At 50.9% G+C, this 17,403-nt stretch overlaps 1 protein-coding gene across 1 annotated transcript in view; it reads left to right on the forward strand.

The window, feature by feature from the left end:
* Window positions 1-17,368, forward strand: part of SPATC1 (spermatogenesis and centriole associated 1) — a 38,977-nt gene extending 21,609 nt beyond the window's left edge. Inside the window, exons 2-5 of the mRNA XM_045399351.3 lie at window positions 11,072-11,626; window positions 11,730-12,257; window positions 12,382-12,521; window positions 16,963-17,368. Of these exons, the coding sequence (XP_045255286.1) occupies window positions 11,072-11,626; window positions 11,730-12,257; window positions 12,382-12,521; window positions 16,963-17,292 (1,553 nt within the window). The 3' untranslated portion in view covers window positions 17,293-17,368. The remainder of the gene's footprint in view (window positions 1-11,071; window positions 11,627-11,729; window positions 12,258-12,381; window positions 12,522-16,962) is intronic.
* The last annotated feature ends 35 nt before the right edge of the window (window positions 17,369-17,403 follow it).

The raw sequence follows: 17,403 nt of genomic DNA on the forward strand, positions 1-17,403 counted from the left end.
TTTAAAATTATAACCATCCTAGTGGGTGTGAAGTGATATTACAATGCAGTTTTGATTTGTATTTCCCTGATGACTAATGATGTTGAGCTTCTTTAGGTGTGCTTATTGGCCATTTGTATATCTTTGAGAAATATCCATTTAGATCCACTTCCCATTTTTATTTTTTAATTTCTTTTTTCATTTTTCTTTTTCTTTTTTTTTCTTTTTTTTTTTTTTTGAGACGGAGTCTCGCTCTGTCGCACAGGCTGGAGAGTGCAGTGGCGCGATCTCAGCTCACTTCAAGCTCAGGCTCCTGGGTTCACACCATTCTCCTGCCTTAGCCTCCCAAATAGCTGAGACTACAGGCACCCACCACCACAGTTGGCTAATTTTTTTTTTTTTTTTTTTTTTTTAGTAGAGACAGGGTTTCACTATGTTAGCCAGGGTGGTCTCGATCTCCTGACCCCATGATCTGCCTGCCTCGGCCTCCCAAGGCACTGGGATTACAGGTGTAAGCCACCGTGCCCAGCCTATTTTTTAATTTCTATATAAAAATAGAGACAAGGTCTCATGTTGCCCAGGTTTGTCTTAAACTCCTGGACTCAAGTGATCCTGCCACCTCGGCCTCCCAAAGTGCTGGGATTTTAGGCACAAGCCCTCCTGTGCAGACCATTGCCCATTTTTTAATCGGGCTGTCTTCTTACTGTTGACTTGTAGGATGCTTTATATATACTGGATATAGTCCCTCCTCAAATATATCACTTGTAAATATTTTTGCCAATTGTTTAGGTTGTCTTTTCACTTTCTTACTAATGTGTTTTGAAACATAAAAGCTTTTGATTTTGATGAAGTCCAATTTATCTATTGTTTCTCTTGTTATTCGTGCTTTAGGTGTTATAGCTCAGAATCCACTGCCAAATCTGAGGTCATGCAGATTCACCCCAAGTTTTATTCTATTCTAATATAATTTATTCTATATTAGTCTATGGTTTTAGCTCTTACATTTAGGCCTTTACTCCATTCTGATTTAACTTTTGTATATGGTGTGAAGTAGTGGTCTGACATCATTCTTTTGTAACATGGATATCCAGTTATCCCAGTGCCATTTGTTAAAAAGATCATTTTCTCAGGCCAGGCACAGTAGGTCATGCCTATAATCCCAGAAATTTGGGAGGCCAAGACAGGCGGATCACTTGAGGTCAGGAGTTCGAGACCAGCCTGGCCAACATGGTGAAACCCCATCTCTACTAAAGTAATTAAATAATCATATAAACGCAGTGAATTAACCGGGCATGGTGGTGCACAACTACAATCCCAGCTACTCAGGAGGCTAAGGCAGGAGAATCACTTGAACCTGGGAGGCAGAGCTTGCAGTGAGCCAAGATGGTGCCACTGCACTCCAGCCTGGGTGACAGAGCAAGACTCCATCCAAAAAAAAAAAAAAGATTTTTTTTTCAATTGAAACTGGACGCCTTAAACCTTATAGAAAAAATAACTCAAGATGGATTAAATACTTAAATGTAAAACCCAAAACTATAAAAACTCTAGAAGAAAATCTAGGCAATACCATTCAGGACATAGGCACAGGCAAAAGATTTTTTTTTTTTTTTTTTTTGAGACGGAGTCTTGCTCTGTCGCCCAGGCTGGAGTGCAGTGGCCGGATCTCAGCTCACTGCAAGCTCCGCCCCCCGGGTTTACGCCATTCTCCTGCCTCAGCCTCCCGAGTAGCTGGGACTACAGGCGCCCGCCACCTCACCCGGCTAGTTTTTTGTATTTTTAGTAGAGACGGGGTTTCACCGTGTTAGCCAGGATGTTCTCGATCTCCTGACCTCGTGATCCGCCCGACTCGGCCTCCCAAAGTGCTGGGATTACAGGCTTGAGCCACCGCGCCCGGCCACAAAAGATTTTATGACAGAAACTTCAAAAGCAATTGCAGCAAAAGCAAAAATTGACAAATGAGATCTAATTAAACTAAGAGTTTCTGCACAGCAAAAGAAACTATCGTCAGAGCAGAGACAACCTATAGAATGGGAAAAAATTTTTGCAACCTATCCATCTGACAAAGGTCTAACATCCAGAGTCTACAAGGAACTTAAACAAATTTACAAGAAAAAAAAAAACATCAAAAAGTGGGCAAAGGACATGAACAGACACTTCTCAAAAGACGACATTTAAGCAGCCAATGAACATATGAAAAAAAGCTCATCATCATTGATTATTAGAGAAATGAAAATCAAAACCACAATGAGATACCATCTCACACCAGTCATAATGGCAATTTTTAAAAAGTCAAGAAACAACAGATGCTGACAAGGCTGTGGAGAAATAGGAACACTTACACCGTTGGCGGGAATGTAAACTAGTTCAACTATTGTGGAAGGGAATGTGACAATTCATCAAAGACCTAGAACCAGAAATACCATTTGGCCCAGCAATCCCATTACTGGGTATATACCCAAAGGAATATAAATCATTCTATTATGAAGAATGCATGCATGTGTATATTCATTGCAGCACTATTCACAATAGCAAAGACATGGAATCAACCCAAATGCCCACCAATGATAGACTGGATAAGGAAAATGTGGTACATACATACCTTGGAATACTATGCCATAAAAAGGGACAAGATCATGTCCTTTGCAGGGACATGGATGGAGCTGGAAGCCATTATCCTCAGCAAACTAACCCAGGGAGAGGAAAGCCAAACACTGCATGTTCTCACTCATAAATGGGAGCTGAACAATGAGAACGCGTGGACACAGGGAGGGGAGCATCACACACTGTGGCCTGTCGGAGGGGTTGGGGGAGGGAGAGCATCAGGAAAAATCGCTAATGTATGCTGGGCTTAATACTTAGGTGATGTATTGATAGGTGCAGCAAACCACAGTGGCACACACATACCTACGTAACAAACCTGCACATCCTGCACATGTACCCCGGAACTAAAAAAAATTTTTTTAAAATGATTTTCTCCCATTGAATTGTCTTTACACACTTGCCAAAAATCAGTTGGTACAGGGTCAGGCACAGTAGCTCATGCCTGTAATCTCAGCACTTTGGGAGGCCACGGTGGGCAGATCACTTGAGGTCAGGAGTTCTGAGACCAGCCTGGGCAACATGTTGAAACCCCATCTCTAATAAAAATACAAAAATCTGACAAGTGTGGTGGTGTGTGCCTGTAATCCCAGCTACTCGGGAGGCTGAGGCAGGAGAATCACTTGAACCTGGGAGGCAGAGGCTGCAGTGAGCAGAGATCGCACCACTGCACTCCAGCCTGGGTGACAGAGGGAGACTCCGTTTATTTCTGGACTCGCAGGCTATCTCATTGATCTATATGTCTGTCCTTACGCCAGTGCCACTAAGATTACTTAGCTTTGTAGTGAGTTTTGAAATACAGGAATCCTCCAACTTTTTATTTTTATTTTTATTTATTTATTTTTTTTGAGATGGAGTCTTGCACTGTTGCCTAAGCTGGAGTGCAGTGGCGCATCTTGGCTCACTGCAAGCTCCGCCTCCTGGGTTCACGCCATTCTCCTGCCTCAGCCTCCCAAGTAGCTGGGACTGCAGGCACCTGCCGCCACTCCTGGCTAATTTTTTGTATGTTTAGTAGAGACAGGGTTTCACCCTGTTAGCCAGGATGGTCTCAATCTCCTGACCTCGTGATCCACCTGTCTCAGCCTCCCAAAGTGCTGGGATTACAGGCGTGAGCCACCGTGCCTGGCCAACTTTTTCAATCTCAGTTTGGCCATTCTGGGTCCCTTATAACTCCATGTAAATTTTAGGATAAACTTGTCAATTTCTACAAAGTGGTCAGCTTGGATTCTGAGAGGGATGGCACTAAATCTGCATATCAATTCAGGAATTATTGCTCTCTTTACAATATTGTCTTCTAATCTATGAAAATGGGTTGTTTTCCCATTTATTTATATATTCTTTAATGTCTTTCAACACTGTTTATAGTTTACAGGGGGTAAGTTTTATATTTATTTTGTTAAGTTTATTCCTAATTTATTCTTTTTGATGCTTGTCAGTTATTTTTTCGATGTAATTATTAGATTGTTTATTGCAAGTGTATACAAATACAATTGATTTTTTTTTTTTTTGAGTCAGAGTCTTGCTCTGTCGCCCAGGCTGGAGTACAGTGGTGCAATCACTGCTCACTGTAACCACACACTCCCAGACTCAAGTGATCCTCCCGCCTCAGCCTCCCGAGTCTCTGGGACCACAGGTGTGCTCGGCCAATGTTTGTATTTTTGGTAGAGACAGATTTTCACCATATTGGCCAGGCTGGCCTCAAACTCCTAACCTCAAGTGATCCACCCACCTCGGCCTCCTCCAGTGCTAGGATTACAGGTGTGAGCCACCACACCTGGCCATGCTGTGTTTTCATTTTCACTTGTATCAAAGTATTTTCTAACTTATCTTATGATTTGAGCTATTGGTTATTTAAGAGTGTATTGGCCAGGCGCAGTGGCTCACACCTATAATCCCAGCACTTTGGGTGGCCTAGGCAGGCAGATCACCTGAGGTCGGGAGTTCAAGACCAGCCCAACCAACACAGAGAAACCCCATCTCTACTAAAAATACAAAAAAGTTAGCCGGGTGTGGTGGTGCATGCCTGTAATCCCAGCTACTCAGGAGGCTGAGGCAGGAGAATCGCTTGAACCTGGGAGGTGGAGGTTGCAGTGAGCTGAGAGCACACCGTTGCACTCCAGCCTGGGCAACAAGAGCAAAACTCCGTCTCAAAAAAAATAAAAATAAAAATAAAGTGTGTTGTTTAATTTCCACAGTTGTGAATTTTACAGATTTCCATCTGTTATTGATTTCTAGTCTCATTCTTAAGGTCAGAGAAGATACTTTATATGATTTCAATATTTTAAAACATATTGAGACCTTTTTTTGTGATCCATCCTGGAGAATGTTTCATGTGCACTTGAGAAGAATGTATATTCTACTGTTGTTGTATGGAAATGTTTTGTATATGTCCATTGGGGCTAGTTGGTTTGTAGAAAGGTTTGAGTTCTCTATTTCCTTACTGATCTTCTGTCTAGTTCTATCCACTACCGAAAGTGGGGTCTCCAAATATTATTGTAGAACTGTCTATTTCTGACTTTGATTCTATCAATTTCTCCTTTATACATTTTGCAGATCCGTTATTAAGTGCATGAATGTTAATATTGTTACATTTTATTGTACTGAACCTTTTATTAATATGTAATGTTCTTCTTTGCCTTTTGTAACAAGTTTTGATTTAAAGTCTATTTTGTTTGATATCAACAAGAGCAATCAGCCTGGCCAACATGGTGAAACTCCATCTCTGCTAAAAATACAAGAAAGTTAGCTGGGCATGGTGGCACACACCTGTAATCCCAGCTATTTGGGAGGCTGAGACTGGAGAATCGCTTGAACTCAGGAGGCAGAGGTTGCAGTGAGCCAAGATAGTGCTGTTGCACTCCAGCCTGGGCAACAAGAGTGAGACTCCATCTCACAAAAAAAAAAAAGAAAGAAAGAAAAGTTAAAATGTCAATGCTTTCTTCCCAAAATTTAATAGCTTCTTCATTAAGCATTCCCCTAGTTATTGTAAGATTTTTATTAGATTCTGGAGACCCCAAAAAAGTTTACTCTGATCATTTTTGCCAGCTTAACCATAGCTTTGGTGGAGGGCTGAAATTGTGGAGCTCTCTAATCCTCCATTTTCAGTTGCTACCTGTCTGACTAGTTTGAGTCCAAAGGGAAAGACAAACGCAGCACACACATCCTTACTCATGGGCAGTGAAAGCAGATGTGATGGGCCCTGCGGACTGGTGTGGGTGGCATGCACTGGCCTCAGTGACTTTGCATCTTCAGTGCCTCATCTGGGCTTTGGTTTTATGCTAACATTGGATTTTCTCAGTCCATGCTGAAATATGTTGGGTATCACCACCAGCAGAGGCACAGGGCCCTGGGAGAGGTGGCCACATCACTATTCAGCACTGGCAAGCAAATCCCATCTGAAAAGGAAGGAGAGGACAAGGAATCCTGATGGGGAGGTGGTCCTATGGGCACTCTGCTCTACCTGAAAGAGCTGAGGTTGCATTTGTGCTGGTGGGATGCAGCCAGGTCATTTGGATTTGAAAATCCCTTATTTTTCAGGGCCTAACCTTTACTTCTATCAATCTGAGTTCTCCCCGTCCCTCCTCTGCAGTTGGCCTATTTACAGGGCTCTGCCCAGTTGACCACAAAGGCCCAGCATTGGCCAGGGAAGGCAGGAGGTCTCCTGGGGAGGCGCACTTTGTAGAGTGAGTGCTGGAGGACAGGGAAGCCAAAGGTGCCACAAAGAGGACTGGGCATGCAGGGACCTCCATGGCACAGCCTGGGAAGGAAGCACAGATCCCTCTCCATGTGAGGCTGGGCCACCCCTGAACCAGCCTTGCCCGTAAGGGCCTAGCTTTGTTTGCTAAGTGTGAGCAGGGCTGTGGCCCCTCCTGGTCTCAAGACAAAACCAGGCAGAAATGTACTTTTTTTTTTTTTTTTTTTTTTTTTTTTTAAGAAAACACTTTTCTTCATAAAGTGTGTTTTTTAAAATACACACTCATATTGTGAAGATTTTGGAAAGTACACGAAAATATAAAGAAAAAAATTAACTTGATATTCACATACACCCCTTTAAGGATATCACCAGACACACGGGGAGTATTTACCCACCTCTTTTTCAGAGTGGAGAATGCAACTCTCAGCTTTTATTTATTTATTTATTTTTAGATGGAGCCTCGCTCTGTCACCAGGCTAGAGTGCAATGCCACAATCTCGGCTCACTGCAACCTCCGCCTCCCGGGTTCACGCCATTCTCCTGCCTCAGCCTCCTGAGTAGCTGGGACTACAGGCACCCGCTACCACTCTCAGCTAATTTTTTGTATTTTTAGTAGAGACGGGGTTTCACCGTGTTAACCAGGATGGTCTCGATCTCCTGACCTCGTGATCCGCCTGTCTCGGCCTCCCAAAGTGCTGGGATTACAGGCGTGAGCCACCGCGCCCAGCCAGTTGTGCCAGGTTTTGCCATTAACAGACAAACAGGATGGGTCTTTCTGAGGCCTGGCATCTACCCCCTGCTCTCACAGGCTCTCCTCCCCAGGCCCGCCTGCCCTCCCCTCATCAACTCTGTCCACATGCTTCTGTCTCTGATTTGTACTTGGCCTTCCCTGGAGTCCTTGTTCCTGGCAGGATGAGGGCAGCATGCGAAGAAAGTGGGTAGCACTTACTGTATTTGGGTGAGGGGCAGAGGGTACCAATACCATCCAGCTCACAGCAGCCACACCACCCTCTCAGTGTGCAGCAGCACATTAGATAGTAGACTGGCTTTGTAATGCCACCATCTGTGCCTGCGCCATTGTTCCTTCTGTCCTGGACCTTGACAAAGCGACCTCTCCAGCACCTCCTGGGAGTCCCCGTGGCTTCTGCTTTATACATTTTGGTGTTAGACTTTCTGTGGATTGCTCCTTTGGTTACCTTCTGTGTGCTATGTGATGGTCTGCCTGGAATCCAACTTGGTCGAAAAACACTGGGTCATTTCCCTCTGGGGACGAGGCCATGGCCTGTCCAGTGCTGTGCTCCCTCTCAGCCCTGACCAGCCGGTCCCTCCACAGCGGTCATCTTCCCAGAGCAGGCGACAAGAGGAAGCATTTGTCCTGTCTTCTCGCCTGACCTGGCTGCTTCAAACATTGGGACCACTGGTGCTCCTTAGGCTGCCCTGGCCGTGCAGGCAGAGACAGTGGCCCCTGACTGCCTCTCCCCGGCCATCCTGCACATGTTGCCCCAAAGTGGTCTTTTCCCACATCGCCCAGACCCTGGGCTCTCCTAAGGAAATGGAGGCCAAGCAGGACAGACAGCCCCACTCTGAGCTCCATCCTCCACCTCAACACATGCAGCCCATCCCTCCATCTGCCCCACCCTGTGCTCCCTCTCCTTCAAGTCTGTCCTCTGCATGAACTGCTTGCCTTTGGCCCATAAGCTTTATTGTCTCCTGGGTCCTAAAACAAAACTTTCTAAAAAGTCAAAACAAGAAATCATAAAAGACCAGGCTGGGAGTGGTGACTGACAACTATAATCCCATCGCTTTAGGAAGCTGAGGCAGGAGGATTGCTTGAGGAGTTTGAGACCAGCTTGGGCCACAGAATTAGATTCCCATCTCTAAAAATAAAAATAAATACATAAGTAAAAGAGCAGTTGATTGGATTGTACAATTTTGATTTATTTGTTTGGAAAACGGAACTTAGAAGTTTTTCGGTTTCTATGAGACAGGATCTCATGACATCACCCAGACTGAAGTGCAGTAGCACGATCACGGCTCACCACAGCCCTGACCTCCTGGGATCAGGTGATCCTCCCACCTCAGCCTCCCAAGTAGCTGGGACTACAGGCATATGCCACCATACCCGGCTAATTTTTGGATTTTTTGTAGAGACGGAGTTTCACCATGTTGCCCAGGCTGGTCTCAAACTCCTGAGCTCAAGCGATCCGCCCATCTTGGCCTCCCAAAGTGCTAGGATTACAGGCATGAACCACCACACCCGGCCCAGAACTTAGAATTCAAAAGGCAAATAAAGTGGCAGAACATCTCACCACACATCACAGAGGATTAGCGACAGAAAAGATAGAGGTAGTGCACCCAGAGACTTCCTGGGGAACATTAGAACTCTTTCGAGGAAGCCTCTAAAATGTCTATTTTCAGGAAAAAAAAATCAATCATAAAGACTTACATAATAGGGTTTTTGTCATCAGGGAACACAGGAATCGATTTAAACGCCCAACCATTGGGATAGGCTCAGTAAAAAAATAGCATGTCCGTAAGATGAGGCCTCTGCAGCTACAATAGTGTCATTCTCAAAGAATCACGATGCCGGAGCTGCCGCAGTGTGGGTCCCGTGAAAAGAGGCAAGGTACAAAAGGGCATGTGATCTATGCCACTACTACCTTTGCACACAACCTGTTAAGAATGAATTTTACGGCCGGGCGCGGTAACAAGCCTGTAATCCCAGCACTTTGGGAGGCTGAGACAGGCGGATCATGAGGTCAGGAGATCGAGACCATCCTGGCTAACACAGTGAAATCCTGTCTCTACTAAAAAATACAAAGAGAAAAAAAATTAGCCAGGCGAGGTGGCAGATGCCTGTAGTCCCAGTTACTCGGGAGGCTGAGGCAGGAGAATGGCGTAAACCCAGGAGGCAGAGCTTGCAGTGAGCCAAGATCACGCCACTGCACTCCAGCCTGGGCGACAGAGCGAGACTCCGTCTCAAAAAAAAAAAAAAAGAATGAATTTTACAGCTGGGTGCAGTGGCTCATGCCTATAATTCCAGCACTTTGGGAGGCCGAGGCAGGCAGATCACGAGGTCAAGAGATCGAGATCATCCTGGCCAACATGGTGAAACCCATCTCTACTAAAAACACAAAAATTAGCTCGGCGTGGTGGCATGCACCTGTAGCTACTCGGGAGGCTGGGGCAGGAGAATCGCTTGAACCCAGGAGGCGGAGGTTGCAGTGAGCCGAAACTATGCCACTGCACTCCAGCCTGGGCAACAGAGCCAGACTCCGTCTCAAAAAAAGAAAAACAAAAAACAAACAAACAAAAAAAACATGAATTTTACTTTTTTTAAATGATTATATTGAGATGGGGGTCTCACTCTGCCGCCCAGGTTGGAGTTCAGTGGTGTGATCATGGTGCAATCATGGCTCACTGCAGCCTCAACCTCCTGGGCTAAAATGATCCTCCCACCTCAGCCTCCCAAGTAGCTGGGACTACAGGTTCATGCCACCACGCCTGGCTAATTTTTGTATTTTTTGTAGAGACAGGGTCTCTCCACGTTGAGCAGGCCGGTCTGGAACTCCTGGGCACAAGTGATTGAACTGTACATTTTTAAATGGTTAAAATAAAACTACTATTACGTGACACATGAAATCCAAAATGTAGTGTTCATCTATAAAGGTTTATTGCCATACATCCTCCCTCATTCACCTCTGGGTTGCCTGTGGCTGCCTTCTCAAGGCAACGGCAGGCTTTAGCGGTTGCAACAGGGACCATACAGCTGGCAAAGGTGGAAGTATTTACCTCTGGACCTCCACAGAGAATGCTTGCCAACTCCTGATCTATATACACATGGTGGAGAAGGTCTCCAAGGCAACACGCGGCTCCTCAATAGAGACTAACCGTGGGATGATGGAACTATCTGTGGTTTTTCATCTTTTTTTCTGTATTTCTATTCTTTCTCTATAATAAGCATGTACTGCTTTTATAACAACAAAAGTGGAAGTTTTCAATGAAATTGCATACTCACAAAAACCTTCTCTGCACTCCCACCACTCCTGCCAGCAGCTGCACCCCCAGGGGATCGGGGGCTTCTCCCCAAAACAGTGGCCAGTAAAAGGAGCACTCCTCCAGGACCAAGGAGAGCAGGCTCCGGGGGCAGGAAGAGCGCATAAAGCAATGTCTAGGACCGGGGTGTGTGACCAGCTCTGACCTGCATCCCTGTTCAGGCCACAGCAAGGTCCACAGGGCAGGGACCATGCATGGGTGCTGGGCCACGTGAGGCTCTGCCCATTGCAGCACTGACCCCCTGAGGAGCCCCCACCTGGTGGGGCTTATTCCCCATCACAAAGATAGTGGTCAGGAGGCCTGGGCCCTCTTCTCTCCACCAAAAAACAGAGGGGCCAACTTGGTGACCTGAGAGTCCAGCTGCTTGGAGACCCTCTGCTGGGCAAGGGGTGGGCACGGTTGAGGAAAGGGCAGTGGGACATCCCCATGGCTGGGGGCAGTGGGCAAGCGGTCCGAGAAGTGAGCCTGGGAGAACTGACACAAAAATCAGGGCTGGAGATGAGGCCTTGGGGAACCACTCCCAGGCTCCTTTGAGCAGGCACAGACTCCCCACAGAGGCAGAGAGGCCACCACCCTGGCCTGCCTAAGAAGTGAGGCTCGGAGAGGCCAGGTCAGACCAGTCAGCTCATCGGGGACAGATGGGCACCGTGGCCAGGCCCTACCACAGAGGGAGAGCCTGCGACCACCCTCCCCTTGGTCTGGAGGGGCTCCCCTAGAGCCTCAGTGCTTTCTCTGTGTTCCCAGGTGTCTTCCTGCCCCCGTCCCCAGCAGTGGCAAATGAACCAGTCCTGGAAGAAGTGGGGATCATGGCCTTGACACCCCTGGCCGAGATGCTAACCAGCTTGCAGCCCAGCACCATGCCAGGCTCACTCATGAGCCCCCTGACAGGCACCCTCAGCACGCTGCTGTCCGGCCCAGCACCCCTGTCACAGAGCAGCCCCCTCACCGGCTTCCTGACCAGCCCTGTGGCGGGGGCCCCAACGGGCACACTGGCCAGTTCCCTGGGCCTGCCCTCCACTGGCCCCCTGACTCCCAACAGCCCCCTGGCAGGCCCTGTGGCCGTGTCCCAGAGCAGCCCCCTGATAGCCCCCGTGACGGGCACGGTGGCCGTCTCTCTGAGCAGCCCCCTCCTCAGCTCCACTGCCACCCCACTAGGGGTCTCTCAGAACCTGCTGGCCAACCCCATGGGCAACCAGGTCCTGCCAGAGGCCCCAAGGCTGCGGCTGGCTGAGCCCCTCCGCAGAGGCCCCTCTGGGCCCCACTCCCCAGCTTGCATGGTACCTGCTGCCACCACCAAAGGTAACAGGTGTGCTGGGTGGTGGGTGGCAGAGTGGGCGGGGCAGAGCCCTCCCACCTCACTCTAATACCCCTCCTTTCATTTCTGTCCCCTCCACATCACTAGTCCCACTCTCCACTGAGCCCCCCCGGTCGACCCAGGACCCAGAGCCTCTCAGCACGGCGTTTGCAGGCATACCCCTCCAGACCTCCACCCCCGTCGGAGCCATGGGCACACCTGCTCCCGAGACGGCCTTCTCCTTCAACACTTCAGACACACAGACTCAGCCCAGTGCCACCCAGGAACAAGTGGTCCCTGCATCTGTCCCCAGCTCCCCCACAGTCACTGTCCTTGCCTCTGCCCCCGCCCTCACCCCCCAGGTTGCCACCAGCTACACCCCCTCAAGCACCACCCACATCGCCCAGGGTGCCCCCCATCCCCCTTCCCGAATGCACAATTCCCCAACCCGGAACCTGCCTGCCCCCCACTCTCCTCCACACAACCCCCACTCCCCACCTCGTACATCATCCTCCCCGGCTTCAGTCAATGACTCTCGGGGTCCACGCGCCACGGAACCATCGAGGAAGAGCATGATGGAGGTGGAACGGAAGCTGGCCCACCGCAAGACGAGCAAGTTCCCCGAGAGCGCCCGAGGTCAGTGACACTGCGGGCTCCATGCGGGTCGGGCCCCCAGGCCCTCTCCCTGCTGCCTGCCTGGGCTGCTGACCCCAGTCCCTCTCACCCTCTCACCTGGGCTGATGAGACCCTGTGTCCCCAGAGTCGAAGCAGCTGGCCTGGGAGAGGCTGGTGGGTGAGATCGCCTTCCAGCTGGACCGAAGGATCCTGTCCAGCATCTTCCCAGAGCGCGTGCGGCTCTACGGCTTCACTGTCTCCAACATCCCGGAGAAGATCATCCAGGTGTGTGGCCAGGGGCCTGCAGGGACAGGGGGCAGGCTGGCCCATGAGGGGCTGTGGGGACCCTGCATTCTGGCCAGGCCAAACGTGCCATGACCTGAGGAGTCCCTGGGATAGAGGAAGCTGACTGCTCAGTGCCAGCGGCCGGCGGGTGTTGGGGCGTCTGGCAGTGGGAGCCCAAGGTCTCCTCGGAGGAAGGCGAGGTGGGGGGTTTCAGCAAGGTCGGGCGGCTCTTGCCCTCTGCCACCAGGATGGCCTCCTCTGTGGACACACGTGGAAAATGATGCTTTGCCAACACGCCCGAGTGTGCATCTGTGCCATGCGTGTGGCAGGCTGTAGAAGGCACGGGGAAGCTGGATTGGGGGTGTGCGCCTGCCGGGCAGGGAGGGCAGCTGCATCGCTACTTACCACTCGGGCTTCTCTTGAGAAAACAGCCCAGCCGCACTCCCGGCCGCTTTTTCTCTCCAGCTGTGATTATCTGTGGATTGCAGGCCTCTGTGTAGCCTGAGCAGGAGCTACTGTGAGCCCCGAGGGTCCAGGTTTGAGCTTTGCCTCTGGTTAAAGCATCCTTTGGTTAGTTTTGTGTGTGGAGGTTTTTGTTTGTTCGTGTTTTTTGTTTTCAGATGGACTCTCGCTCTGTCACCTGCCCAGGGTGAGCTGAGATTGCGCCATTACACTCTAGCCTGGGCAACAAACCAAGACTCCACCTGAAAAAAAAAAAGAGTACACAATAGTGTATGTACCCAGCTCACTGCAACCTCTGCCTCTCAGTTCAAACGATTCCGCTGCCCCAGCCTCTTCTTTCAAGACAGCCCAGGCTGAAGAACAGTGGCGTGATCCTAGCTCACTGCAAGCATGAACTCCTAAGGGTTCAAGCCTCCCAAGTAGCTGGTGACCCCAGGTTTACACTACCACACCCAGCTAACATACATATATATATATTTTGTTGTTGTTGTTGTTGTTGTTGTTTGAGATGGTGCTTCGCTCTTGTCACCCAGGCTGCAGCGTAATGGTGCAATCTTGGATCACTACAACCTCTGCCTCCCAGGTTCAAGCAATTCTCCTGCCTCAGCCTCCCAAGTAGTTGGGATTACAGGCACGCACCACCACGCCCGGCTAACTTTTTTGTAGTTTTAGTAGAGACAGGTTTTCTCCATGTTGGCCAAGCTGGTCTCAAACTCCCGACCTCAGGTGATCCGCCCGCCTCAGCCTCCCAAAGTGCGGGGATTACAGGCGTGAGCCACCGTGCCCGGCCCCAAAAGGGAAGCTTTTAAAGACAGAGATGTCCATGTAAGCTGCCTTGAAACCAAGTTTAGAAGTCACAGAAGCTCACTGCAGTGGCCTTGTTCATTGGTGAAGGCCACTGTTAAGCGAGTGGCCTTGAGCAAGCAGTGTCTTGGAATCCTGCACTCTTGAGGAAGTTTTTGTGATAAATCCTGTTACAGGCCTGTGTGCGAGAGGACTTCTTCACAGCCTTTCCCTACTGCAACTTTTTTTTTTTTTTTTTTTTTTGAGACGGAGTCTCGCTCTGTCGCCCAGGCTGGAGTGCGGTGGCCGGATCTCAGCTCACTGCAAGCTCCACCTCCCGGGTTCACGCCATTCTCCTGCCTCAGCCTCTCAAGTAACTGGGACTACAGGCGCCCGCCATCACGCCCGGCTAGTTTTTTTGTACTTTTTAGTAGAGACGGGGTTTCACCGTGTTAGCCAGGATGGTCTCGATCTCCTGACCTCGTCATCCGCCCGTCTCAGCCTTCCAAAGTGCTGAGATTACAGGCTTGAGCCACCGCGCCCGGCCGCAACTTTTTTTTAAGATGGGGTCTCACTCTGTCGCCCAGGCTGGAGTGCAGTGGCATAACCATGGTTCACTCAAGTGGCCCTCCCATCTCAGCCTCCCTGCTAACTGGGACTACAGGCGTGCACCAACACACCTGGCTAATTTGTTTATTTTTTTTAAATTTGTATTTATTTATTTATTTTTGAGATAGAGTCTTGATCCTGTCACCCAGGCTGGAGTGCAGTGGTACAATCTCAGCTCTCTGCAGCCTCTACCTCCTGGGTTCAAGCAATTCTCCTGCCTCAGCCTCTCAAGTAGCTGGGATTACAGGCACCCGCCACCATACCTGGCTAATTTTTGTGTATTTTTTTGGTAGAGATGGTGTTTTGCCGTGTTGGCCAGGCTGGTCTCAAACTCCCTGCCTCAAGTGATCCGCCTGCCTCTGCCTCCCAAAGTGCTGGGATTACAGGCATGAGCCCAGCCTTAAATTTTTTTTTTTTTTTTTTTTTTTGAGACAGAGTCTTGCTCTGTCACCCAGCTAGAGTGCAGAGGCCCAACCTTGGCTCACTGCAACCTCCGTCTCCCAAGTTCAAGCAATTCTCTTGCCTCAGCCTCCCAAACTGAGGCTTGAGCTGTGGCCAGGTGTGAGCCACCATGCCTGGCCTTGAAGGAATATTTTTAAGACAGGGTGATATTTATAAGACACAACTGACACACCTCAGCCAGGTGTGGTGGCTCACGCCTGTCATCCCAGCACTGTAGGAAGCCGAGGTGGGCAGATCACCTGAAGTCAGGAGTTTGAGACCAGCCTGGCCAACGTGATGCAACCCGTCTCTACTAAAAATACTAAAACATTAGCCGGGTGTGGTGGCATGCGCCTGTAATCCCAGCTACTTAGGAGGCCGAGGCAGAAGAATCCCTTGAACCCGGGAGGCGGAGGTTGCAGCGAGCCGAGATGGAACCACTGCACTCCACCCTGGGCGACAGAGCAAGACTCCGTCTCAAAACAACAACAAGACACAACTCGCTGCACTGTGAGATGTGAGGGCACTGCCATTCCCCGGGGTGGGGGCCCCCGCGTGACCTGGTGTTCAGTGCTCACCGGGGCCGCTGCCTGTAACCCTCAGAACACTCCTGCAGGTGGCACCATGATTTCCTTCACATCCCAGCAGCAAAACTGAGGCTCAGGCCCAGGGTGGTGCGGAAGCAGCCGTTAAACATGGCTGTCCGCGGGCCCTTACTCCTGTGCTGAACCTCGATGGTGTCTTCCTGCTCCCACAACTGTGCATATTGCTCATTTGCCTAGAAGGCTCAGGGGCCAAGAACCTCCCACTGGGGAGAGACGGGCGCATCCCAGGCACGTCCCAGGCAACAGGGGTGCTGAGCGCAGGCTCTGGGAGCACTTAGCAGAGGTTGGCGTCACATTAACTGGGCCCAGTCCTAAGTCCAGCCCCAAGCCTGGTACCCTGCACACACGACCACCAGCCTGGGAGCCTTCCCCAAGGGGTGGTGCCTGAACAGCTTGTCTGGGCAAGAGTGTTCCCAGCAGGTTGGGGACCACCAAGACAGGCATCTGGGACACAGTAGGACGTAGCTGGAAGAGAGGTGCAGGGACAGACTGGGGGACACTGGAGGGTGGCCCTCCCCCAAGTGTTGGAGCAGTGGAAACTATACGAGGAGCTCAGGCAGGGGCTAGCCCACCCAACTCCACTTCAGACCCATGGCTCTGTGGGCCTGTGCAGAGAGTGGGCAGGGCCAAGCCTGGAGGCGGGGGCAGCTGCACCTGAGACAGGCTGCAAAATTGGCAGGGCCCAGTGCAAAATGAAAATAATTCAAAACTTAGAATTTCAGGATGGTGCCAACAGAGCATTGAGCTGGGCACTGGGCTTTCCACAACTGCCCAGGTCACACATCCAGGGGGCAGTGGCAGGCGGGGTGGGAGGGGCTGCCTTCATGATTACAGGCCTTAGGGTGGGACCCAGTCACTGCCTGGCTGGTGGGAGGACACAGGGCATGAGGAAGTGAGTGGAAACTGACCCAGATGTGCTGGTTTCCAGGCCCAGGAGGAGGCAGGTGAAGGAGACAGGCCCCTCAGTGCTGGGGCCAACACTTGGCTGGGGTTGTCAGTTCAGTGCTGGGGGAAGAAAGGGAGTTCCCTAGGGGGTGTGCAGGCTAGAGGGTGTTGAGGATGGAGGCCAGGGTAAGGAAGGGGGGGCCTTCAGACGCTGAGAGGGAGCAGAGCAGGGAGCCAGGAGGAGGCCTGGGAAAGACCCCAGACCCCTGGGTCAGGGGACCCTGTGTGCCTCCAGATGCCTAGCCACAGCCCCTGTCCTCAGTCCCTGGAGGCCTCAGCCCAACTGCAATCCCTGGTGGTGGGTGGAGCAGTCGACAGGGTTGGGGCATCCTCTTTCACCCTGTGGATGAGGCCCCACTGGGGAGCTTTGGGAGCCACCTGCCCCACCCAGATCAGGCCTTGAAGACCTCTCTGTCCGGCTCTGCCCACTGGGCTTCCCTGTCCTAAACCCTTGAGGTCCCTCGCAGAACCTCCCCACCGCACACCCCTCGGATCCTGGCCGTCTCGCAGCCTCACGTGCCCCTCGGTCTTCCCCTTACCTGCCTGTGTGTGGAGGTGTGGCAAAGGAGGGTCCCTGATGGCCGCTCTCCCCGCAGGCCTCCCTGAACCCCAGTGACCACAAGCTGGACGAGGAGCTGTGCCAGATGCTCACACAGCGTTACGTGAGCATCATGAACAGGCTGCAGAGTCTGGGCTACAACGGGCGGGTGCACCCTGCGCTGACCGAACAGCTGGTGAACGCCTATGGCATCCTGCGAGAGCGCCCGGAGCTGGCGGCGTCCGAGGGCGGCACCTACACTGTGGACTTCCTGCAGCGCGTGCTAGTGGAGACCGTGCACCCTAGCATGCTCACCGACGCGCTGCTGCTGCTCTCCTGCCTCAACCAGCTGGCGCATGATGATGGCAAGCCCATGTTCATCTGGTGACGCTGGAGCTGGGAGGTCCAGGCTCACTCAACCCCACAGTCTTCTGCACAGCCATTAAAGCTTCCCACAGACGCTGGTCGCTGGGCCTGTGCCAGCACTCCTGGGTGGTGC

The sequence above is a fragment of the Macaca fascicularis genome, chromosome 8 (assembly GCF_037993035.2).
Source record: "Macaca fascicularis isolate 582-1 chromosome 8, T2T-MFA8v1.1".
Lineage (NCBI taxonomy): Eukaryota > Metazoa > Chordata > Mammalia > Primates > Cercopithecidae > Macaca > Macaca fascicularis.